The sequence below is a fragment of the Apium graveolens genome, chromosome 10 (assembly GCF_009905375.1).
Source record: "Apium graveolens cultivar Ventura chromosome 10, ASM990537v1, whole genome shotgun sequence".
Taxonomy (NCBI): Eukaryota; Viridiplantae; Streptophyta; class Magnoliopsida; order Apiales; family Apiaceae; genus Apium; species Apium graveolens.
The window spans coordinates 184,507,323-184,533,839 of NC_133656.1; the positions used below are offsets into that span (position 1 = coordinate 184,507,323).

Consider the following 26,517-nt stretch of genomic DNA (forward strand, 5'->3'; position numbering starts at 1 on the left):
TTTTTTTTATGTTCCATGTGTTGGTTGATTTCATTACCTGAAACTCATAGACCAATTAATAGTGCAGAGTTCTACTTTTAAAGCATAATATGCAAGTTCTGCATATGTTACAAGTTATAACCAAAATGATAATGACATTTTGGAAGGTCAAGGATTGACATGGATTCGGGATAGTTAGTTCTTTTCATAAGTAATCTTAATTACCTAGGAAAACACTTTTGCACTATGGTTTTGGTATGTCATTTGAGTGACTTTGCTGGTTAATATTAAGCTATATGGACACCGTGATGCCAAATATTGTTAATAATCTTTTATATTTGTTCACGGTGGAAGTAGTCTAGTATGCAATTTTGGTTAGCTTGCTTGCAAAACTTGTTTTGCTCATTCCCCTTCTAATTCATAAACCAAGTCCTACTTCAGTGATTAGCTTAAAAATTCTTTTGCCAATGTCTAGACTTGTCAGAATATGAAGAAGGGCAAATAGTCGGGATCAAGAACTTGTCATTCCTGCTCTTGTCGGCATCTATTATGGACAGACTTTAGGAAAAGGGGTTGTGTTGGTCATGCCAGAGTTATCTTCAGAACAAATTATAGTCAATATATCTATTAATCCTATTGAATCAAATGCAGAAACCACCAACATATCAAGATTTTAAGATTATCATTCAATTGCAATATAGTACTATGTAAATTAGATGCGTTGAGCTGTGACAGGATTACTCTCTGGCTCTCAGTGCACTAATTTTAGACTGCAATCTTACTTGTATTGCCGAGCGTGGTTGGAGAAGTTGGATTTGGCTTGTTTAAGGCCAGAATATTTGTCTAAACTATTTTTTCAATCTATAAAAGATTAACAGTAAGTGAAATAAGATCAGCAATTCAACGTTTCCAAATAAAACAACACATATTTACTGCAACTGGAAAAAGAGATTATGATGACTGTCTGGTAACATTGATGAGTATTCTCATCAGACAATAAATTTATAACAGTTTCCATGATTAAAATTTACGCAAGGATATGATAGAGATGTTAAAAAAATCCGAAGTCCGAAATCGATCCGATCCGGAAAAAAGCCCGAAAAGCCTGATCCGGAAAAAAGCCCGGCCCGCGGGCCTTAAATGTGCCTCCTTTTTTCTCGAAAATCCGGCCCGGCCCGAAGCCCGAAAACCCCGGATAAAAGCCCGTATTTAAAAAAGCCCAGATAAAAGTCCGGATCTAAAAAAGCCCGGATAAAAGCCCGGGCTTTTTGAAAATCCTGATTAAAAAACCGATTTTTTATATAAAATTTGAAAATATACAATACTTTTTATGATTTTTAAAATAATATATCATAATATTATAAACAATTAAAGTATAAATGATTATTTATATGTTATATTAAAAATAATTATTTATTTCGATGTCTAAACTATATATATCAAGATATTATTTTCTCTGGTATTTAAACTACTCATAATTCGAGTTATAAAATATTAAAATATTTTTTAAATATATAAATAAAAAGCCCGGATAAAACCTGGCTCGGCCCGATCCGGCCCGACCTGCGGGCCTTATATTTTATGAGAAGCCCGGCCCGGCCCGGTCCGATTTTAAAAAAAGCCCGGCCCGATCTGTTTTAAAAAACCGGGCTTTTTAAAGACCGGATAAAGCCGAGCCCAGTGGGCTTTTTGTCCATATCTGGGATATGACACTTTGTATACAGATTATTGCATAATACATGTTCAAAGACCGACTCCTGGAATCCTGCCAGCATGTTTCCCATGAGTATTGATTTGAAATAGGGAAAGTACTATATGGTGCAGAAACCTGAAGAGTGTGGACAAATTTCGTGGAAAGACAACATATGACTGCCAGCTGTAGTGTAAAACGAAAGAGACAATCATCTGGAAATGAAAAGCAGAGGACCGATAAGATTAACTGGGAGAGTCCTTGTATGGATGTACTGCAAAATTTTGAGGGCAGATGCTAATTTTTTTCTAGCTTCCGATTCATTTATTTTCTACTTGGCTTAAGCGCCATGTTTGGTATTTTAGAATTTGCCATCTAGACAGGAGGATATGTAATTCGTATTCCAGGCTGGAATGTGAACAAATCTTTATATGATATTGTGTAATAATGAGTTTACTATGCCCCATGCATCCGAATTAATGGTAAGGATTACTCAACTGTAAGATATTTAAGGGTATGACAGAAACATTAGGGTTACTTCACATAATACCAATGATATGAATCCAACAAACATACAAACAAATGCTGAAGGAATCAGAAAATATATGTGTAATGTACGGAAGTAATACGAGCTCAATCTGTGAAGTAGCACTGATAAAGAAACCTACAACAAGCATGATCACTGAAATTTAACTACATCCGTACATTGTCTAACAGAGACGATTAAGGTACAAACTGAGCCATTCCTTTTGAAGTTTATTTCTTCCTTGTGATGTTTGGATTTATTTCCAAACACTAAAGGAACTAATTTCGTGGAATTACCTGGAACTAAATTACAGTTCTTCGTGTATTCTTTTGTCAGGTGAAATTGTCTTCGGTTGGTTTTCAAGGAGGTACCTTGTGGCCACTGATGCATGCAGTGCAGCGCCGTATGGTAGTGCATCTTCATTTATAGTGTAGTACGGGGAGTGACTTGATGCAAGTTTTCCTTGGGTCTCATTGTGCATTCCAACAAAGTAGAAGTATCCTGGGATAGCCTCTGCAAAAAATGAGAAGTCTTCGGCTCCCATTAGTGGTTGCATTTCTTTATGGTTCTCCGCTCCTAACATGTCCTTCACAACCTTCTGAAAATGCTTGTGCAAGTCTTTGTTATTCACAGTTACAGGGTAAAAGGTTTTTCCCATGGCACTAAAGCTGACACTTGCTTTGCACCTCTGCACAGCAGCTTGTCCTGTAATAACCTGTAAGTTCATTTTAGTTATTATATTTCTTCTAAAATGGTTGCAGAATAAACAAGATTTATGCTTCTGTTTTTATGAAAAGTAGTAATGTTAAATTGAAAATCACTGCCGGTCTCCCGACACTCCAAGTCACTTTTCTGCTATACCCCAGGACACGGCCTAACAGGATTCTTTTTTCCTTTTAGAACGAAAATATGAAATCACAAGCATGGAGAAATTTAAAATATTTCAATAGTATCAGTCTCATGTGCCCTGTATATAACAATTATGAATGTCAAGAGTTTTACCTCTGTGATCCTCCATTTCAGTTTCTCAAAACTCTCTTTTGAAAATGCTCGAAATGTTCCACCAATTGTAACTGAATCTGGAATAACATTGTATGCTCCACCTCCTTGGAACTTCCCAACTGTTACTACCTTGAAATGCAGGATTATGTGTCAGAAAAGCAATCAGTGTAATCTAGTCCATCTGTTCATATTATTCGCCACTTACGAGAAGATGAATTCTGGAAAAGATTGCACCTACTCTACTGTCCTAATATCAGTTGTGTAGATGTAATATACAGTGAAGAAGGAACTTCATTTTTCAAATTGTGGTTGCTCGAATATATTTTCAGTAATGGAGCTACTTAATAGTAATCACAATTGTTTAAACTTCATTCTGAGCTATATGAATAATATGTTCTATTCAGTTCTTGATGTACAAATAACCAAGGGAATTTTGTAATGATCATTTTCCAACAGATATGAGGGTACAAAAAGGAATACAAATCGTAGAGAACGAAAATTCACACGTTGCAAGTAACATTACAAAGTCCAATGTGCAAATTACAGTGGTTTATTTTTCAGATTTTTTTCCCTCATAATAAACTATGAGTAACAGAGGAAGTAAAAGAAAAACAGGAAGCAACGATAACATAAATCTACACAATAAATCTGCTTGCAGATGAAATATCACTAAATAATAATAATCAGTTACTAGTCATCCATATTTTAAAAGATAAAATTGATAATCAATCACTAGTCTTCCTAGTTTTAAAAGAAAAAATAATTACGGATCCTCAATTAACTTCGTAAACAGAAATAATAAACTTCGCACAGTGATGGCGTATGTGCAAATGTTATACAAGAGCCGACAACAGATAGAACCGATTTTGCATGTGTGCACACATGTGTTTTACACACCTGGGAATCCAAGGGATCAGCTTCACGTGAAACAAGATGTTGCAAACTAACAATAACATTCGAAGCTGCTAGGATTGGGTCAATTGTGTGCTGGGGAATAGCTGCATGACCACCCTTTCCGCTTATTACTGCCTCAAAGAAACCACTGGCAGCTAAAATAGGTCCAGGCCGAGAGGCGACTTTACCTATAGGATGGCTGCTTGATACATGCAGTCCAAAAATGGCTTCAACATTCTCAAGTGCCCCATCATCTAGCATTTTCTTGGCTCCTGCACCTCCTTCCTCAGCTGGTTGAAAAACCAGAACTATGGTTCCCTTAATAAAACCAATAGAAAAATTGTGACTTTATATGTATCAAGTATGAGTATATTCTGCAAGATCTCTTATCGATTCTCACAAAATCATTTTACATAATTGCATCCGATTCTATGAGAAAGAAAGTTTAGAACACAGTTTTTTTCCCTTGGGAAAAATTAAAGCATTGGATACGCTACTTCTACCAATGATTAGGTGAAAAATAACTGGAATAAGCTATCGGAATTAATGTTCAAAAATTTGCGTAAGAGGAACCGACCAATATTCAAATAGCTAGCATTTACTCCTCCATACCGAGAATGGTGCTGCGGGGATGGGAACTTTAACATTTAATTGCTTACACACATTTAAAACAGAAGCTGTGCTGTCACATGTTATGCCAAACCGTATGCTTGGTCAAAATGTTTTTAAGTATTGTGACAAGTAAACCGTCCCACTGCTTATTACATCGTTAAGAACATACGAACATATATTTAGAAAATGAACTTTAGTTCCGGATTCCGCGTGGGGTTGTTCATTTACAATGTTCTGCATCTCATGGTAATTTTCAACTTCCCATGAAGCTCGCATATGAATGCATGCTCATTAGTCATAGGAAGTACTGATCTTGAGTCTCTATATATCTTTTGAGAGCATCGAATCTCTAAAACTTAATTTGAACTTGTATGAAATCCTTCTTTAGTAAAAGCAAGACAAACAAAGAAATTTACTTTTTTCTTTAAACCAAATATACAAATTTCAATTAATATACTAGTGAGATTGCGGAGATTTCAATAACATATCTATCATGACCATGCACTGATAGAAATGTTTTTAGTGAGCAGCTACAATCGCAATTTGCAAATTATACAGTTAAACTAGCTGAAGAAAAAGAAAGACAGATATACCTTTAAATCATGCCGGTGCTCTTGAAGCATCTTTGCTGCTCCAAGAAGCATCGCTACATGTGCATCATGCCCACAACCATGCATCTTTCCAGGAACTTTACTTTTATGCTCCCACTCCACTTCCTCCTATTTCATTAAAACACCTCAGTCAGCTTCAAAATAGATCCTCAAAACACATACTCATAAGAATCAGTACTAAACTCTAGGTACTTTCAAACTAAAATCACTTTCAAGATTTATCCAAGCAGCAAAGTAGAACAAGGCATGCACATAAACATCATTCTACACTACAACAATACGAAACAAATAAAAGAAAATCAATAGAATTAAAAAAAGAAGTGACCAACCTGCATAGATCCTCAAAAACACATACTCATAAGAAACAATACTAAACTCTAGGTACTTCCAAACTAAAATTCACTATCAAGATTTATCTAAGCAGCAAACTAGCACAAGGCATGCACATAAACATCATTTTAAACTACAAAATTACGAAACAAAATCCAGAAAATCAATAAAAAATTAAAAATCTGACCAACCTGCATAGCTAAAGCATCCATATCTGCTCTAAGAGCCACAAAAGGAGCATCACCACTTCCAATGAAGCCAACAACACCAGTTATAGCAAAAGGGTACTTATAAAAAATGCCCATTTTATCAAGTTCAGTTTTTATAAGCTCACTAGTCTCAAATTCTTCATAACCAAGTTCAGGATTTTCATGAATCTTTCTCCTAATTTTTACCATATAATCAACAAGATCACTTCTTTTTGCCAAATTAAGGAACTTCATAGGAATTTGAGACAACCCTTCTTGCAGAAATGAATTTGACAAGATGGGTGTTGAAAAATATATACAGATAGTATTAATCAAGAACACCCATTTGATTAAATCCATGAATTTGGCAGTTTGGGCTTAAAATAGAAAGACTGAAGTGTGAAGTGTCTGGTCACTATTAAGATGCAGCCTGCGGAGCTACCTGCCAACTATTTTTATCTAGACAGGACCAGGAGACTAGGAGTAGAAATTTTTAAAGGGCCTACATGACAATACATTTGGAACTCTCTTGCAAGATTTTTTTTTTATTAACATCTTGTTTTTTTATGGATTATAGTATTTCAAAATGTAATGTTATATACCATAATTCAAAATATATGTCCTTAATTTTCTATGTGATACCGGACCATATACCCCATTGTGAATTTATTATTTGCTAATTTGGTTTAAAACTAACTTTTTAGCCATCATGCACGAACATTAAGTCAATAATTTGTTTAAAATTATTTTCTTAACGGAGTAATTTGTTTAACAAAAATTTGAGTTTTGTTATCGGTATCAAGATCTGTAGCGGTAATCCTTTGCCGTAAAATTCGGCGGAATATGGTGATTCCGACGAATCGGGCTTGAGATCGCAAGGGTGTTTGGTTGTGGCGTATAGAGCTCTCGCTTCCCCTCCCCTACGTACCTACTTTTATAGATGATCAAGCCCTGATAAAATATATATTTATCTACATTTTCAGGGATTTTATCCGCATATTTATATGATTTTGTATTTAATTGGCCATTTATTAATATTATTTTAGTATTTAATGGCAGGAAATAATTATTCTCAAAGTTGGAAGGAATTTGGCTTATTTGGGCTAAAATCATATGAAAAATCAGATTTGTTGGAGGGCTTGGGCAACAATCTATGTTTGGGCTTTAACTCGAGTTCTGGATATTAGATTTGGGTCATCCACCAGTTCATGCGCAACTAAAAGAATTATCTTCAATTTGGAGGTCATCTCATATTTTATTTTGGACTGGATCAGATAGGAAACATGACTGCAAATCAGCCTACAAATTTCATAACATTATCCAACTTCAATGCAGATTGTATTTTATTTAGGATACAATTAAAAATACTTTTATATTAGGATTTATATTTTTTATTCAGAATTGGAGAGCTTGTATTGTTTTGAGAGAGAGAGAGACTAAGAGAGAACTTGAGCAAGGATTGAAGGGATTCACTCCAAACTTGAGAGATTTAATCAAGTTGTATCTTTCTTAACTTTATACTTTTATAATCATGGTTTCCGTTACATATATATATGTTTGTTTTTTTCATGTATGATGAGTAACTAATTCCATAATCCGGGAATTGGGTAGTATTCATCGGTAAAATATGATTGTGTGATTGTACTGTGATTTCTCTACCTTGCTAATCTTTTGTTGAGTGCTCAACACAATTGAGGGAGTCGTGAACACTTATTTATATCTTTAGGAATTGTAATGAATCGGGAAATGAATTATAATTCTAGTTTATGATCTGACAGACATGATTCTATTATTTGATTGGGAGATTAATATGTGAGTTAAACACCAAGAAATTCTTTGGGCTTTAATAGTTTATAATTATATGTTGATTGATCATGCAAGTGACTTCGATGTGTAGTTGTAGGCATTATATTGTTTCTTGGGAGAGAACACTATAAAGTTTAGTGGGATGTTTTTAGCAAGAGTATGAGACTTGAACATCACAGTTGATCCACATTCGTTAATACCAATGAAAAACCTTTATTACTGGATTACTTTCTATCAGCGTTAAATCGTTAATTCTATTTGCTCATTTGTTTAAATTAGTTTAAAAACACAAACCCAATTTTTCTTCTCACTTCTAAACAATAAAAGAATTACAACCTGAACTAGTATTAAATTCAGTCCTTCCCTGTGAATGAAACACTGAAAATTACTTCAACAAGCCCTACGTAGTTCTTGGAGAACAAGAAACCTAGATGGGCCTGACTTCTCATTCCGTGACCTAGTAAAAGTTATCGAACCAACTTCCTATTATAATCCGAACATAGATTTGCTTATGAGTGCCCAATGATGCGGACTAGTCACAAAGGCACAAGACTCGGTTACGACTTCGAAACTTCACGAATAAGGAAACTCCCCGGCCGGTGGATAACCCATCCGCTACCGCTATTTTCGTCGATCGTAACCGCGGGTATAGCCATGACTCACCGCAAATGCTAAGGCGCGTCCTTGCCCCTGATGAGGATAACCCACCAAACTACATGACAAGTGATCCTAAGCGTATAAGTGCAAAGTGCGAGATACCCCTAAAGTCTCCCAAAGAGGACAACCTGGCGAATGCAAAGACATGGATCCCAAAAGCACACACTAAGTGTTAACGATCGTTCCCCTACAAGGATAACCCACAAGACTACATAACGACCCCTTCAATATATTTTCCGGGACTAGGGATCCCGGAGGCCCTATTTCCTTCACAGGGCGTGCCCTGAAAGGGGTCGGAGTCCTCTTGAGGCATTTCATATGCCTAGGGCACGCCCCATACATGGGAGAGCCCCTTCGAGGCTCCTCCGCTTCATTTGTATATTTCTAATGTCTCATTTACTTCCCATTTAGTTGTGGGAGCAGCCTCCATGCTAATCCTTGATAATTATTCAACTTGCATTGTAGAGCGGCCACCCCTTGCGGCTTTATAGCACGAGGCGCCCCCTAAAGCGTCCGGGGATATTTTCGTGAAGCCCGAATCATTCTTTAATTCTTGATAGCTTTTTTCTTTCTCCCTTGGCTTAAAACACCTTTTTTGGACTCCTTCGTTAATACTTAATCTTCGTCGCCACATTCCACTATAGAGGTTGTCGTAACATCCTTGTCGTAGCGGCCGTTGTAACATTGTCATCGCATCGACCAGTGTTGAAAAATTGAAATATTTTTTAGATATGTAATTCATTAGTAATAGGCAATTAATGTCATGATTCTCTTATTCTCTCAAGTTTTAGGTTAAGATCTCGCTCACCCCAAAATTTTCTTTAAACAATTACTTAATTGAAAAGTATACAATCTTAATTATTCAAAAAAATGCCAAAATAATTCGTCCAATTATACAAGTATTCGGCCCGAGTACTTATTTTTTGTTATGATCCAACTTAGTAATTAAGCACATATGTGTGTTTATGTGCATGTGTGTATATATATCTAGGGCTACATTCCTCATATGTGTTATTTAGGGCGTTATAACTTCAATTTGTGCCACATAGGGTGTTGGGAATATGTTGTGAACTTGATGATTACATTAACAAAACACCTTAGTAGATTTAACTTAGTGATATTTGTAGCACCCGACGGATGATTCAATATAGTCCCGGCGGATGACTAATTGATATCCATCGGGTGAGTAGCTTATGTAACAATAAGTCATGTAGCACATTTCTGCAAACAATTTTGTATAGATTCTGTAGCAGCGTATGAGTCATGTTGACTCTCATTAGATATGCAGAATAGGTTGATTAATTGTAAATATAAGATGTCTTATAATTCTGCATAAGTGAAATGAAGTTAAGTGTCAAACAACTACCCGACGGATGATCAATAAAGCTACCCGACGGATGATCAACAAGGCAACCCGATGGATAACAAGCATGTACCCGACGGATGATCAATTCAAACATCTGTTGACAGTGACAACACAGTCACATACGTTGAGTGTTTGCAAAAGGAATGTGGAAGCCTGTTTAACAGGAAATGAAGAACAAAGAAGCATTACCATTTCCATGTAAGTTAAGAAGATTTTCAAAGTTGCTGGGATAGAGTAGTAAAGCAGCATGGAGTTTGACTTGATAGTTTTGTTTTATTATCTTGTCTCATTACCTAAACTTGGTGGTATATAAACCAAGTGTAGCTAGCAGAACAAATAACTAAGCAAACACTTTTAGAAGAGAAATAGAAAAAGCTGTGACTGTTAAGAATTTCTCTGTAGTTTGTTTGTTCACTTGTAAAAGCAGCTGTGAGACAATTTATTCTTCACAGAGTTCTTAATTCGATATATATATATATATATATATATATATATATATATATATATATGGTGGATACTTTCAAATCCACCAGAAAGTTTTAAAGACTTGTGTTTTTATTACTTTGTGTTTTTAATTTATTTAACTTGTTATTCCGCACCTTGCAAATTAAAACACTTATATATATATAGTTTGAGTTAGAACAATTTATAGTTCAAGAAAAAGTTTACTAGAATTACATTCAACCCCCCTTCTGTAATTCTTGCTGCATTGTTAGGGACTAACAATTGGTATCAGAGCAAGCTCTTGAAGCACAAAGTGTTTAAAGATCACAACAAACAGCAAGATGAACAAGAAGGATGTTGGAGTCAAGAGTCCTTTTCTGGACAAAGATAATTACCATCACTGGAAGGTAAAGATGCATCTTCATTTACTTTCTCAAGATGAGGCCTATGTGGATTGCATAGAGAGAGGTCCCCATGTACCAATGAAAGCTGCAACTGGAAATGAGCCATCAGTTCCCAAGACAAGGCATGAATGGTCGGATCCTGATATTGAACAGGTCAGGAAAGACAAGAAGGCCATGAATATTCTGTTCAGTGGAGTTGATGGTGACATGTTTGATAACATCATTAACTACAAGACAACCAAGGAAGTTTGGGATACCATTCAAATAATCTGTGATGGCACTAAACAAGTTAGAGAAAATAAGATGTAGTTACTAATTCAGTATTATGAGCATTTCCACTGTGAAGAAGGTGAAACTCTCACTGATATCTTTAGTAGATTTCAAAAGCTACTAAATGCTCTAAAGCTGCATGGAAGAGTCTACCAAACCAAAGATTCTAACCTCAAATTCCTGAGATCCCTTCCAAAAGAATGGAAACCGATGACAGTCTCCTTGAGAAATTCACAAGAATACAAGGAGTTTATACTAGAGAGACTGTATGGCATTCTAAAGACTTATGAGCTTGAAATAGAGCAAGATGAAAGAATGGAGAAAGGGAGGAAGAAATGAGGGTCCATCGCACTGGTTGCTGAGTTAGAGAAAAAGAAAGAAATGAAGATGGAAGTTGTTGAATCTACATCAAAGGTCTGTGAAAGCAAGGGAAAAGGGTTGGTATCTGATAATGAAGATCCATTGAGTCAAGATGACATGGATGATATTGATGAACACTTAGCATTCTTATCCAGAAGGTTTGCCAATCTCAAGTTCAAAAAGAACTTTGGAGCTGCTAAGCCAAATAGAAACATGGTGGATAAATCAAAATTAAAATGTTTCAAATGTGGCTTAGCTGGTCATTTTGTAAATGAATGCAGAAAGTCAGATTCCAAGAAGAAGTTTGAGCCTGTGGATTATAAACAGAAGTATTTTGAGTTGCTCAAACAAAAGGAATGGGCTTTTATTACACAAGAAAATGACTGGGCAACAGATGGTCTGGATGAGGATGAAGATGTCAGCTATGTCAATCTAGCCCTAATGGCCAAGTCTGATGAAACAGAGACAAGTTCTTCAAGTAATCAGGTAATCACCACTAACCTTGCACATTTATCTAAAGCTGAGTGTAATGATGCAATTAATGACATATCTACAGAATTATATCATTTGCGTGTTACACTTAAGTCCCTCACTAACGAAAATGCTAAAATCAAAGAAAATAATTTGTTTTTAAGTGAGAGGAATAATGTGCTAGAGTCTCAGTTTATTGAACTTGAAAAATTCAGAATAAAATGTAAGATTGCTAAGGATGAATTAACTGAGTCCTCGAAGAAAGAAGAGATTTTGAAGAAGCAACTTGAACGAGAGCAGGAGGTGATTAAGGAATGGAAATCATCTAGAGATGTCCATACTCAAATCACCAAAGTTCAAGAAATTGAATCCTTCTGTGATGCAGCCTGGAAAAAGAGCAAAGAGAAGCTGGAATCCAATTTGGTTGAAGGATTGCTAACATATATAGACTCGACGGATGATGAGAGTCATCCCTCAGATAATCAAAAAGATTATCCGTCAAGTGACATAAATCCTCATCCGTCGGCTGTGAGCAAACCTGTGAGTAAAGCCAAACTTGCCAAGTTAAATGAAAAATATGGATCAGTTTCCAAAAACTTTATTTCAGGAGAAACAAGTCAAGTGAAGAAGGAGAAGAAAGTGAATGTTGTGTTAGGTCCCAATTTGTTTGTAGAAGGGGGGGTTGAATGCAAACAATACCGTTTAATCGAATAAGATGCGGAATAAAATTGTGAAACAAAATTCAAGTTAAATAAAACTTTTATTAAACTTGAAAGGTGTTACAACTACGGTATCGGTTACAAGGGATTAATCTCAAATCAATTATTACAAATCTAGAATAAATTCGACATGAACTTTTTCTATTTTTGTAATTAAAAGATCAAATGCTAAATGCGATTTGAGATTAAGTTCTAGGGATTTTAATCCGCTAGATTGATACACAAGAACAAGATAAGTATTTCTAGTTGATTGAATTTAACTTTACAATCTAGAAATTGATCTTGAAGTTGCAGATGAGATGAAATATTTTTCTGCTCCTTTTTCTTTTGTTCTTGAGTTTTTGTTCTGTTTTTGTTGATTGTAAAATAACAGACTTCTGCTCCTTTTTATCAAACAGCCGAATGTAAAAATGTACTGGCATGATAATCTTCTTTGGCCAGCAAGACTTTCGGTATGACAAAATTTACTACTAGCAAGACAATTAAAATGAGCTAGCAAGACTTTCGGTATGACTATTGATTGTCATACCGATTGTCATATTAGTTCAAATAAATTGTCTTGCTGAATTAATAACAGATTTTAATCTAAACAGAAATTCTAATAAGACAATTAAATGTATTGGCATGACTTTCGGTATGACTATCAATTGTCATACCGATTGTCATACTAGTTCAAATGAATTGTCTTGCTGAATTTAAGCAGATTTTAAACCAATTAAAATCTTATAAATCCTTAATATTAATTCTAAATTAATTAATCAATTTAATTCAATTAATCAATAAATTAATCTTTGCAGATATAATTTATTTTCTTAATTAAATTATATGACTTAATTAATTAATAGAGAATCAATACTAACCCTGAGCAGCATCCATTCTTCTGACAATCTTCTGAAAGTCACTGAGACTTATGAATCAATTCCGCCACTTCAATGCTGACACTCGATGTACTGTCTGGTTCATGAGTGACTAACTTCTGTGACGTTTCTTCATGTCTTGACTTTGATATTCTGATTGAATCTTTGTAATAAATGATACCCTGACGAGATCTCTGTCACTTGATTAAATCCACGATCTTGATTTATATCACTGAGGCATGATCAAATTCTTGAACTTCTTCCAGTGAATCTTCAAGTCTGCAGATGAACAATGTTTCTTTATTCTTTGACAGATGTTACATTGTGAGATCTCACTGACGATTGATCCACTATTTACTTATTACATTCTTATTTGAGTTGAGTTAAATACTCGAATAAACGAGTAGGCTATGACATATGCCTTTCAATCTCCCCCTATTTGCTTGTTAGACAATAACAACAAATACCTAGAGGATAACTCAACTAACAAATAAGAAAAAGATATAAACAGTAATGTAAAGTAAATAGCAGAAAAGTTCTGGATTATATTTAACATTTTCCAGATTCCAAATGAAATTTTCAAGTGAATACAAGATAGATGTTCCTCTAGCCTGAACATATAACTACATTAGACTATCTTGATTCATAAAGTTCTAATCATATTACATTGAGTTTTGAGCTAATTGACTTCAGTTGTCTTCTCTTCTGACTTCACCTTCTTCTAAATCTTGAAGCAATTCCTTGTCAAAGACACGATCCTTTTCTGAAGTGAAGCTTGCTGGTCTGACTGGTTGAACTCCAACTGACTTCAGCTTATTCTTGAGTTGATTGTATCTTTTAACATTCTTTTCACAATAAGCTTGAATCAAGTCAGCAGCTTGAGTCTTCAACATGGATGAATATCCAGCAGTTCTCAAATGATGTTCCATCCAGACCAGATGCTTAGCTGAGTAGTCTTTAAGAGATTGTACATCTAGCTGACAGATTTGAAGACAATCAGACTTAAAGAATCTCACCTGATGAGGATTGTTGACCACTTGAGGACTAGCCCTGCTGGCAAACTCTTTAAGCCTTTCTCGAAGAACTTCATTCAATTCTGAGCTTCTTTTGACTTTGTTTAAAAGAACCCAAATCTCTGACAAAGAACGATTCTAAAATAGATGAAGTGACACCTTGAATGATCCTTCACTCTGACAATATACAAAAATGCTCATCTCATTTAGGGATCTATCAAAAGCAGCTGTGATCCTTGAGACTTCAGTCTTGATAGCATTCATGTACATGTCATTGTTAGGATTTGAGATTTCCAGCTTGTCAAGAAGATGTAAGAACTGCCTATCATTGTTAGTGCTCAGCTGAGGCATATCAAGTACTCTCCTAGCTTCATCCCATTTTTCACCAATCTTTAGTCTGACATCTCTTCTCCTTTCTTGAGCCTTAATGTCATGAAGACGTTGCTTTTGAAGAGTTTCTGTTCTTTGAATGTCTTTTCTCATGTCAATGATCTGAGAGACCTTCTTGAGTTCAGCTTCTTTTCTTTTCATCTCTGACTGCTCCTTCTGAAATTCTTTCTCAAACATAGGATCCACTTGAGCTTCTTCTTCCCATTCTCCAAAATCACTTTCCTCTTCAGCTTCAAATAACCCATCTTTATCTTCCTGAACTGGTTCAGTGGGAATGTCAAAAATATCAAAGTCATCCTGTTCTCCACTGTAGTAGACATCATCAGCCTTTCCTGTGTTTCCAGCAGAGGTATCTTTTTCTTTCCCTTTGGCACTACTCCCTTTCTTCTCCCCCTTAGTTGAGGGATCCTCTACTGACTTTCCTTTGGAACCTCCATCACCTCCAGAGCCTGATCCTCCACCAGACGATCCTTCAAAATAAGCTCTTTGTTCTTCATTAGGGCAATGAGAATTCTTGATCATGAAATATAGGTGCTTCATCCCTTCATTGAGATGTTCCATTCCCGTCTCTATCTTTAGAAATCTTGAGGAGTCCAGTGAATGATTCATCTCAACGAGGTCTTCAAGAGAAGTCATTCTTGTGTGTAGAGAGCAGAAGTTGGATATGTCATCAGCTGATAAAGTTGGAGTGTCCTGAATAGAATTGAGCTTTGGTATTACAGTGGTCTTTAGATCTGAGATGTCATTCCTTATGATTGCAAGCTGATTGTTGACAGAGGTGGAAGAAGAAGACCGTTCAACCACTTGTGCTTTGAATGCTTGAGCTTCAGCTTGGCTTTTAGCAAGTTCTTCTTTTAGGGCAGCAATCTGAGCTAACAGGTTTACAGTATCAGTGTCTGTGTGTGCTCTCACCTGAATTTCACTCGTGTTTGGTTCACTCACCTCACGTGCATGTGTTTCTCTCAATATAATTGCTCGTGAGGAGTCTTCCTGTTGCTGTTCTTCTGTACCTGCATTAAAAATCACCCTAGCCTCTTCAAGAGAGGTCAGTGGTGGTGCAATGGGAATTCGCGAGTCCCGATCCTCAGTCAATACTATCAAATCTTTTGGAATAGATGTCTGAATCACTTCAGGGATAGTTTGACCGAGTTGCCCTCCACTTTCTCCAGATAAATCTGCGAGTGGAGAATCCCATAAGGGAGCCAGAGGTGTTGGATCTGGGAGGGGAGAAAATGACTCTATTAAAGATGGCGGAGAGTCAGATTTTCCCTCTGAAGCATGTGACTGCTCTTCTGCCGTAACTATGGCAGGCACTGTAACCGACTCTACGTGCACTCCTCGCTGTGTGTCCTGAGTATGATCTGGGGAAGTGTATGGTTCCATTGTGAGTAATGGAATTGTGCTTGACTCAGTACAAGATGCCATGGCCCTATGGCAAATTTCAATAGATGCATCCTGTTGAGAGAATGCCTCTAGTTACTGTTCATTGGCCATTTCAAAGTCCATGTCCTGTTGGGAGGACAAGGATGGGCTTTCAGATACCTCAGAATATGTTCTTCTTTTCTTTGGAGGAGGCAGAGCTGAGGGTTCACTCATATTTAACAATGTACTACTTCCTAGTAATCTTCTGGGTAACATTTTAGACAGTGGGGGAGAGGTTGAGATAGAATGTGACTCTGTGTTTGGCTCTATGACCTGGGATTGAAGCTGTGGTTCTACAACTTCATGGTCAGCCCTATCAACCACTGGGGGTCTTTCAACAGAAGTAGGAAGAGAGTGAGAGTGAGGAATTACTACCTGTAATGGAAGAGCCTGAGTGGCTTGAACCACTGGAGGTTGAGGTTGCTGTTCATGGTCGGGAAGATTGAAAATAGGTAAAGGAATATAAGTGGCCATGAAAGCAGATACAAGTACTGGAACTTGCATGAATTTGAAGGTTGTGTCTTGGCGAGTGTAAATCTTTTTGCTAACTGGAGGGGGTTCGGTTACTGCAGAGTTAACAAAAAGGGCTTTGTGTTCAGGTGAGAGAAGATGATCTGCTATAAGCATGAGAAAACGAGCATAGTAACATGATACCCTACGATTTGTAGAATGATCACGTAAAGCAGAAGTTAGACGTCTCAAGAGAATGGGAAAAAGTAGTTTGCCAAAATTGATCCTTTGATTGAAAACAACCGCCAGACCAATATACTGCAGAGTGGAAGTGATGTTATGAAAATTGGATTTTGTGCAGTTGGCAAACACTTTGGAAAGTGTATCGAAGAAAATATCCCATTCAGACACCAAATTTGATTTAGAAAGTTTGGTTAAATTGATCACCCCCTGATAGTGAATAGCATTGAAAAAATTTGTGATATCATTTTCAGAGGGTAAATTACAGAAATTGTCTAGTGGAAAATTTAACGCACGATTGACAACTGTTTCATCAACTACATACTGGGTGTTTGCGACGGTGAATGAAAAAAATTTTGAATCATCGGCCATAGTAGAGGTTGTGCAAATCAGTCTAAGTAGATCGACGTTTAAAATCACATTTGATTTGATAGCAGAGCTAACAATCGAATGGTCATTTAAAAATCTAATCCATGGCTTAAATTTTTCAACATCACATTTTTCCGGATTAAAATAACCAACCTGATTATGCGCGGCAATTTGGAAATTAAGAGCCATTTGAAATAATAATAAGACACACGCTTTTCAGAATTTTAAGAATAATATTAAGAAAATTTGAATTAATTAAATTAATTTAATAATTCGAATTAAATTAATTATAATCGAAAAATTTAGACAGAAATGTATCTCGTTAAAATTCTTAACTCACAAACGCAGTTTTGAAAAACCAAAAGACACAAATCAGAGATTGAAATAAAAATAAAAAATTCAAAATCAACAAACACAAATTGAATTTGAAGGGGCAAACTGATTTTTATTTGTTTTTGTGTTTTTTTTAAAAAAAAAAAAAAAAACCAACAGCACCTCTGTATATATATACTTGTATGTATATATCACAAAGTGATGAATTTGTGTGCTGAGTAAAAACTCGAGCAAGGAAGGAAGCAGTTCGAAGAGAGAGAAGAGAGAAAATGAAGAGAAAAAACTGTTCGAATTTTTTGAAAAGAAATGAACTGATCAAACTGGTTTAAAACGAAACAAACAAACTGCTTTATATGACAGCTGGTATGACAATCCTGGATTGTCATACCGATTGTCATACCAGTATAATAATAAACGGAAAATAATTATATATATAGTTTATAACTGGCAAGACAATTGATAGTCATACCGATTGTCTTGCCAATATAAAACTGAACTGAATAATATAATAAACAAAATTTAAACTGAAATGACTTTCAGCAAGACAATTTCAATTGTCTTGCCGATTGTCATATCAGCTTTAAACACAGAAACACATACATATATAAATTTATAAAGACTTATATAACTTAGTAAAAATATCAGAAAATATTTACAAAATAGTAAAACTGAAATACAGACTTATAATATTTACAGAATCAAAGACAATATATCAAAATTTATTATTTTTATTCTAAAAATAGATTTCTATTGAATTTTAGCAAATAAAATTCATAGTAAAATATTTTTAGAGGAAATAAAATATTCTGAGATATTTTAAATTAACAAGTAGGGAAAATAAAAATAGATAAGATAATATATATTACATAGAAATAAGCAAGAAATATGATAAAATGATAAAATAAATTTGCAAATGAAATTTTATTGAAGAAAAATTCATTTGAAAATTTATTCAAGAACAGATCACAGATATTAACTAAATTAATCACTAAAACTATTCAACATGCCCAATTTACCAACTAATCTGGTAAATGTGGATTCGTCAAGTGGTTTAGTGAAAATATCTGCTATTTGTTCTTCTGTTGGAACAAAAAATAGTTCAACAGTACCATTCATGACGTGCTCTCTAATAAAATGATACCTGATGTCAATGTGCTTTGTCCTCGAGTGCTGCACAGGGTTGTTGGTGATGGCTATTGCACTTGTATTATCACATAAAATAGGAATCTTGTTCAATACAGAGCCATAGTCTCGGAGTTGGTTCCTAATCCACAAGATCTGAGCACAGCAGCTTCCAGCAGCAATATATTCAGCCTCGGCCGTTGAGTTGGAAACTGTTTGCTGTTTCTTGCTGTACCATGAGACTAGCCTGCTTCCTAGGAATTGACAACTTCCTGAGGTGCTTTTCCTATCAACAACACTTCCTGCATAATCTGAATCTGTATATCCGACAAGGTTAAAACCAGATTCTTTAGGGTACCAAATACCTAGATTTGGTGTTCCCTTAAGATATCTTAAGATTCGTTTAACAGCAACGAGATGAATATCTCTAGGATCCGCTTGGAACCTTGCACATAAACATGTAGCATACATAATATCTGGTCTACTTGCAGTAAGATAGAGTAACGAGCCAATCATACCTCTGTAGCTTGTGACATCTACCTTAATGGAGTTTTCACATGGTCCAAGCTTGACAACTGTAGTTGATGGAGTCCTTGCTGATGCAGAATCCTCTAGATTGTACTTTTTGAGGAGTTCCTTGAGATACTTGGATTGACAAATAAATGTTCCATCTAACCTTTGATTTACTTGTAATCCAAGAAAGAACTTCAGCTCTCCCATCATGCTCATTTCAAACTTGCTGTGCATTAACTTAGCAAATCTCTTACAGAGATTATCATTAGTAGACCCAAATATTATATCATCCACATAGACTTGGACTAATATAGTATCCTTCTTATGTGTTTTAGAAAAGAGAGTTTTGTCTATGACACCTCTAATAAAGCTATTTTCAATAAGAAATTCAGAGAGAGTGTCATACCATTTTCTTGGAGACTGTTTTAGCCCATAGATAGCCTTGAAAAGAAAGAAGACAAAATCCAAATGATCTGGATCTTCAAAACCAGGAGGTTGCTCTACATATACCTCTTCATCCAGCTTTCCATTCAGAAAGGCGCTCTTGACATCCATTTGATAAACTTTAAAGTTTGAAAATGCTGCGAATGCCAGAAATATCCTGATGGCCTCAAGTCTAGCCACTGGAGCATAGGTTTCATCATAATCAATGCCTTCGGCTTGAGAATACCCTTTAGCTACCAGTCTTGCCTTATTTCTTGTAACCACACCATCTTCATCTAGTTTATTCCTGAATACCCACCTAGTACCAACAACTTTCTTGTGTACAGGCCTAGGTACCAGTTTCCAGACTTGTTGACTTTCAAACTGATTGAGTTCATCTTGCATAGCAATCACCCAATCTGGATCAGTCAGTGCTTCTTCAATTTTCTTAGGTTCCATCTCAGAAAGAAATCCTGAGAACAGACACTCATTTTGAGTAGCACGTCTAGTTCTGACTCCAACATCTGGATCACCAATAATCAACTCAAAAGGGTGAGCTTTATTCCAGACAGTCTGTCTTGGAAGATTTGATCTTGATGATTCGCCTTGAAATTCATTGTGATGTTGTGTCCTACTAGATGATCCTTCAGCATCTCCCCCTGAGTTGTTGCCATGTTGACTTGAAGATTCTCCGTCAGTAGCAGTGGTATCTCCATTGTTGCCAAAGTTTCCATCACTATTACCTTGAGTATCATCAGGATTAACAGGTTCTTCACCAGCAACAACCTCAGGTTCTTGACCATGTTCTGATTCTGAATCTGACGTATCATCAAACTTCAGTTTCTCAGAAGGATCTTCAGTTTGGATACTAGGGAGTTTAGTGTCATCAAATGTAACATTGACACTTTCAGTTACTTTGTGTTGATCAATGATATACACTCTATATGATCTTCTTCCATATCCAACAAAAATACCCTCATATGCCTTTGCCTCGAACTTACCACGACGATCATCTCCATCCTTGAGCACGAAGCATCTGGCCCCAAATACATGAAAGTATTTGATAGAAGGTTTCTGTTCATTCAAAATCTCATAAGGAGTTTTCATGAAGTCTTTGTTGATTAGAGTTCGATTCTGAGTATAACATGCAGTATTGACAGCTTCAGCCCAAAAGTACATTGGAAGACCTGATTCACTTAACATCGTTCTTGCAGCTTCAATCAATGTACGATTCTTCCTTTCTACCACTCCATTTTGTTGAGGGGTTCTAGGAGCTGAAAATTGTCTGGTAATCCCTTTGTCTGTACAAAATCCATTGAGAAGTGCATTCTTGAATTCTGTCCCATTATCTGACCTTATTGCTCTAACAGGGACGTTAGAATCTAACTCAATCATCTTGATATGATCAATCACAACTTGTGGTGTTTCATCCTTAGAGTGAAGAAATAAAACCCACGTATACTTGGAATAGTCATCAACTATCACAAGACAGTAACACTTCTTTGACATAGAAAGGATATTAACTGGACCAAATAAATCCATGTGCAATAATTGCAGAACACCAGTTATGGAAGATGTGTCAGTGCCTTTGTGACTTGCTTTCTTTGACTTTCCTTTCTGGCAAGCCTCACATAGTCCTTCTGGAGAGAATTCCAGCTGAGGCAGACCTCTTACCAATTCTCTTTTGACAAGAGAATTCATTGTTTTGAAATTGAGATGAGAAAGTCTCTTGTGCCATAGCCAACTATCATCTGACGATGCCTTTGCATAGAAACAATTGACTTCAAGATTGCTTCCAGAGTTCATGTCAGCTACGAACAGATTTCCTTTCCGGATTCCCATTAAGGAGGGTTTTTCACCTTTCTTGTACAGAATCTGACACTTCAGCTTGTCGAATAAAACATTATAGCCGTTGTCACAAAACTGACTAATGCTAAGCAGATTGTGTTCAAGTCCTTGCACAATATATACATTTTTAATGATAACATTTCCAGCTAGCAAACAGCCATATCCCTCCGTTAAACCTTTGCTGTTATCTCCAAAGGTAACCACTGGGCCAGCTTTCTCAACCACATTTGATAGCAGGGCTCTATCTCCGGTCATATGTCTTGACGATCCGCTGTCAAGAATCCACACTACCGGTTGTACCTGTTTAATGCCCTGCAATACAAATGGATTAGACCTTCTTCGGAACCCAAGCTTGGCTGGGTCCGGCATACTTGTAAAATTGGCCTTTATCAGGCAAAACAACATTCTTAATTTCAATATTCTCAACGTTCTCAATGACTGAACATTTGACCTTGCGAACAGCCTTGACAAATTTCTATTTAGGCTTAGGCACAAATGTCTCCTTTCTAGCTTTAGGAGGACTAGCAGTCTTAGACCTATCATGCTTTCTATTATTCACATGCTGACGAGGAGTAGTCTTATCATTAGAAACATGCTTACCATTAAAATAAGCAAACAACAGATTAAAAGCACAAGACATACAATCAGGAACACCACATGCTTTATGAGAAGGATTAACAATAGGCAACTTATGCATGGTAGACATGGCATTTGTGTTATCCAACTCATGTGTGTCTGAGTTAGTCTCAGTTGCTTTCACAACCTTGTCTGGAACTTTTGACACACTTGACTTGGAGACAGCTTTCCCATTAGCATTATCTTCAGCACGGATTTCTTCTTGAATAATAAAAGAGGTCTCATCAAATGGTTCAGCAATTGATTCTTTATAGAGGGGTTCATCAACACCCTTAAGCACATATGGTACTTCCCTGCCTTTAGCACATACATGAGGAGGGGAGTTTATGCCTAATTTTCCAATAGCAGCATTGTAATCATAACCTATTCCATGTGTTTGATTAACAGCTTGCTTATTGTAAAACTCTTTGGACTTCGAACAAGAATTAAAGTAAGCTTTAACCTTAGCCTCAAGACCGGTGATCTTGTCTTTGAGAATAGTTTCGAGTTGTCTATAACAGTCAACTCTATTCTCTAGAAAAGATACTTGTTCTTTTAGTTTATCTTGATTAATGTGCACAAGTCTTAATTCATTGACCTCTTCCTCAAGGTCTTTGATTTGTTGATTTAACAATTCATTATCACGACGAGCACAATCTAAGGAACCTCCTAGATGATAAACTAATTCAGCATCAGTAAATTTTACCTCTTTTCTTGACGATGAGGTGCTTGCATTACTAGCCATGAGAGCAAGATTCCCAACTTCTTCATCTTCACTGTCAGTATCATCCCAGCTTCTTCCCTTTGCCAGGTACGCCCTTTCAGATTTACTCTTCTGATTAGAATCGTAAGAGTTCTTCCTAGCTTGTTTTGGCTTCCTGCATTCTGTGGCAAAGTGTCCCAACTCATTACAGTTGAAGCATCGAATGGTGCTTCGATCAACCATCCCTGTTTTATACCCACCACTGCTGGTGTTAGAGGATGAAGATCCACCTTTCAGGAATCTGTTGTAGTTGGACTTGTACTTGAACTTGGGATTCCTTTTGAATCTGACATTTGAGAATCTCTTGACAATCAGGGCCATTGACTCATCCTCCAATTGCTCCAGTTCTTCCAAGGAATAATAATCATCTCCTGATTGATTTGTAGTAGGAGAATCAAATTCTGCTACTATCACATTATCTTCAACCTTGGAAGACTGTACCATTCTTTCTGACTGTTGAGATTGTTGTTGATATTGTGGTTGTTGTTGTTGTTCATCAGCTACTAGAGCAGTAGACGTGCTGACCACTCTTCCTTTCCCGTAAACTTCCTTCTGCTGAATCTGCTCCAACTCATAAGTCTTTAACACACCATAGAGCCTTTCCAAAGAAATCTCACTCAGATCTCTTGCTTCTCTTATGGCAGTGATTCTGTGTTCGAGATGAGTTGACAGTGTTAAAAGGAACTTTTTGTTGACCTCCCTGATGGAATAGTATTTACCATTAATGTTCAGGTTGTTGATCAATGCATTGTACCTCTCAAACACTTCAGTGATTCCTTCTCCTGGATTGGATTTAAAGTATTCATACTCAGAGGTTAGGATTTCTAGTTTGTTCTCCCTAACTTCCTTTGTGCCTTCATTAATAATCTCAATAGTTTCCCAGATATGTTTGGAATCTTTACAATTCATCACATGTCTATTCATCAGGGGATTAAGGGAATCTACTAAGATTAATTGAAGGCTAGCATCCAGGGAAGCTTCTTCTATTTCAGCAGGAGAGAAGTCCTCAGGATCCTTCACATAAGTTCTCGCTTTGGTGATCACCACATCATTTTCTATTACCTCTGGTTCCATAACCATAGGAATTTTTGGACCCTTCTTCAACACTTGCAAATATTTGGGATTAGCAACCTGTAAAAACAGTAGCATCTTCTTCTTCCACATAACATAATTTTCTTTATCAAAAAGTGGAATTTTAACGGTTCCAACTTTTTGTGTAGTCATTATGAATTTTTTGAGTGAATAAAAAATTCAAGAAGTGAAAGAAACACAAAAGTCTAGGATCTAGATTTGTACGTTAATCAGAAGGCTCTGATACCAATTGTTAGGTCCCAATTTGTTTGTAGAAGGGGGGGTTGAATGCAAACAATACCGTTTAATCGAATAAGATGCGGAATAAAATTGTGAAACAAAATTCAAGTTAAATAAAACTTTTATTAAACTTGAAAGGTGTTACAACTACGGTATCGGTTACAAGGGATTAATCTCAAATCAATTATTACAAATCTAGAATAAATTCGACATGAACTTTTTCTATTTTTGTAATTAAAAGATCAAATGCTAAATGCGATTTGAGATTAAGTTCTAGGGATTTTAATTCGCTAGATTGATACACAAGAACAAGATAAGTATTTCTAGTTGATTGGATTTAACTTTACAATCTAGAAATTGATCTTGAAGTTGCAGATGAGATGAAATATTTTTCTGCTCCTTTTTCTTTTGTTCTTGAGTTTTTGTTCTGTTTTTGTTGATTGTAAAATAACAGACTTCTGCTCCTTTTTATCAAACAACCGAATGTAAAAATGTACTGGCATGACAATCTTCTTTGGCCAGCAAGACTTTCGGTATGACAAAATTTACTACTAGCAAGACAATTAAAATGAGCTAGCAAGACTTTCGGTATGACTATTGATTGTCATACCGATTGTGATATTAGTTCAAATAAATTGTCTTGCTGAATTAATAACAGATTTTAATCTAAACAGAAATTCTAATAAGACAATTAAATGTATTGGCATGACTTTCGGTATGACTATCAATTGTCATACCGATTGTCATACTAGTTCAAATGAATTGTCTTGCTGAATTTAAGCAGATTTTAAACCAATTAAAATCTTGTAAATCCTTAATATTAATTCTAAATTAATTAATCAATTTATTCAATTAATCAATAAATTAATCTTTGCAGATATAATTTATTTTCTTAATTAAATTATATGACTTAATTAATTAATAGAGAATCAATACTAACCCTGAGCAGCATCCATTCTTCTGACAATCTTCTGAAAGTCACTGAGACTTATGAATCAATTCCGCCACTTCAATGCTGACACTCGATGTACTGTCTGGTTCATGAGTGACTAACTTCCGTGACGTTTCTTCATGTCTTGACTTTGATATTCTGATTGAATCCTTGTAATAAATGATACCCTGACGAGATCTCTGTCACTTGATTAAATCCACGATCTTGATTTATATCACTGAAGCATGATCAAATTCTTGAACTTCTTCCAGTGAATCTTCAAGTCTGCAGATGAACAATGTTTCTTTATTCTTTGACAGATGTTACATTGTGAGATCTCACTGACGATTGATCCACTATTTACTTATTACATTCTTATTTGAGTTGAGTTAAATACTCGAATAAACGAGTAGGCTATGACATATGCCTTTCATATTGGTCATCTGTCCATCAAGCAATTGAATGACAGACTAGAAAAGATTGAGGTTAAAACAGAAGCTAAAAGGAAAAATAATAGAAATGGGAAAGTAGGAATTAACAAACATAACAACTACACACCTGATAAATTTGCTCCTAGAAAAATATGTGTTAAGTGTGGTAGTGTTACTCATCTGTCTGTTAATTGCAAAATTGCCATGCCTACTTCCATGACTGTACCTCCTTCTTTTCCCAATATGAGTGATATGCCTTATATGCCCATGAATGCTATGTCTGCACATAATATGAATGCACAATTTGCTAATATGCCATTTGCACCTAATCCTTATTATGCTGCATTTAGTATGCCTCAAATGCCATTTAGCATGCCCTACTAGAATAACATGTTTGCAAATAGCATGCCATTTCCTGTTAATCAAAATGTGCATGAGAATTCTGTTTTAATGACTGGTTTCGAAGGTCCAACTCAAATGAATAAGGATCCTAAGAAACAACAAAAGAAAGCTAACAAGGCAGGACCCAAGGAAACTTGGGTACCAAAATCAACTTGATTTGGTTTTAATGTATGCAGGGAAATAGAAATAAAATGTGGTACTTGGATAGTGGTTGTTTAAGACACATGACTGTAGATTCTACCCTGCTCACAGAATTCAAGGAGAGAGCTGGCCCATGTATTACTTTTGGAGATGACAACAAGGGTTATACTATGGGATATGGCTTGATTTCTAAAGACAATGTCATCATTGAGGAGGTTGCCCTAGTGGATGGTCTCAAGCATAATTTGCTGAGTATCAGCCATCTTTGTGACAAGGGCAATTCAGTAACCTTTAATTCAGAAGCCCGTGTTATGACAAACAAGAGGAGCAACAAAGTAGTTCTCACTGGAGTGATAAAAGGAAATGTGTATCTAGCTGACTTCAACTCATCAAATGCAGAATGTGTCACTTGCCTTCTCAGCAAAGCAAGTCAAGATGAAAGTTGGCTATGGCACAAGAAGTTGTCCCATCTAAACTTCAAGACCATGAATGAGCTTGTCAAGAAAGAATTGGTTAGAGGTATTCCTCAAGTGGAGTTTTCTAAGGATGTACTGTGTGATGCTTGTCAGAAAGGAAAGCAGATCAAAGTATCATTCAGAAAGAAGCTTGATTCA

General features: G+C 36.0%; 1 protein-coding gene across 1 annotated transcript; it reads right to left on the reverse strand.

Moving 5' to 3' along the window:
• Nucleotides 1-2,186: 2,186 nt before the first annotated feature.
• On the reverse strand, nt 2,187-6,281 carry LOC141692601 (IAA-amino acid hydrolase ILR1-like 4). The gene is made up of 5 exons (XM_074497492.1): nt 5,836-6,281; nt 5,297-5,422; nt 4,095-4,409; nt 3,198-3,326; nt 2,187-2,910 (listed from the first exon to the last, which is right to left on the reverse strand). The coding sequence occupies exons 1-5, from the start codon at nt 6,190-6,192 to the stop codon at nt 2,503-2,505; spliced, it is 1,335 nt and encodes a 444-aa protein (XP_074353593.1). The 5' UTR covers nt 6,193-6,281; the 3' UTR covers nt 2,187-2,502.
• Between the last annotated feature and the right edge of the window lie 20,236 nt (nt 6,282-26,517).

Bases quoted from the DNA above. Each gene is read 5' to 3' on its own strand.
- LOC141692601 (XM_074497492.1), bottom strand. From the start codon at position 6,192: ATGGATTTAATCAAATGGGTGTTCTTGATTAATACTATCTGTATATAT. The intron at 4,410-5,296 runs GTATATCTGTCT...GGTTTTATTAAG, and splicing joins AGCACCGGCATGATTTAAAG to GGAACCATAGTTCTGGTTTT. The intron at 2,911-3,197 runs GTAAAACTCTTG...ATGAACTTACAG, and splicing joins TGAAATGGAGGATCACAGAG to GTTATTACAGGACAAGCTGC.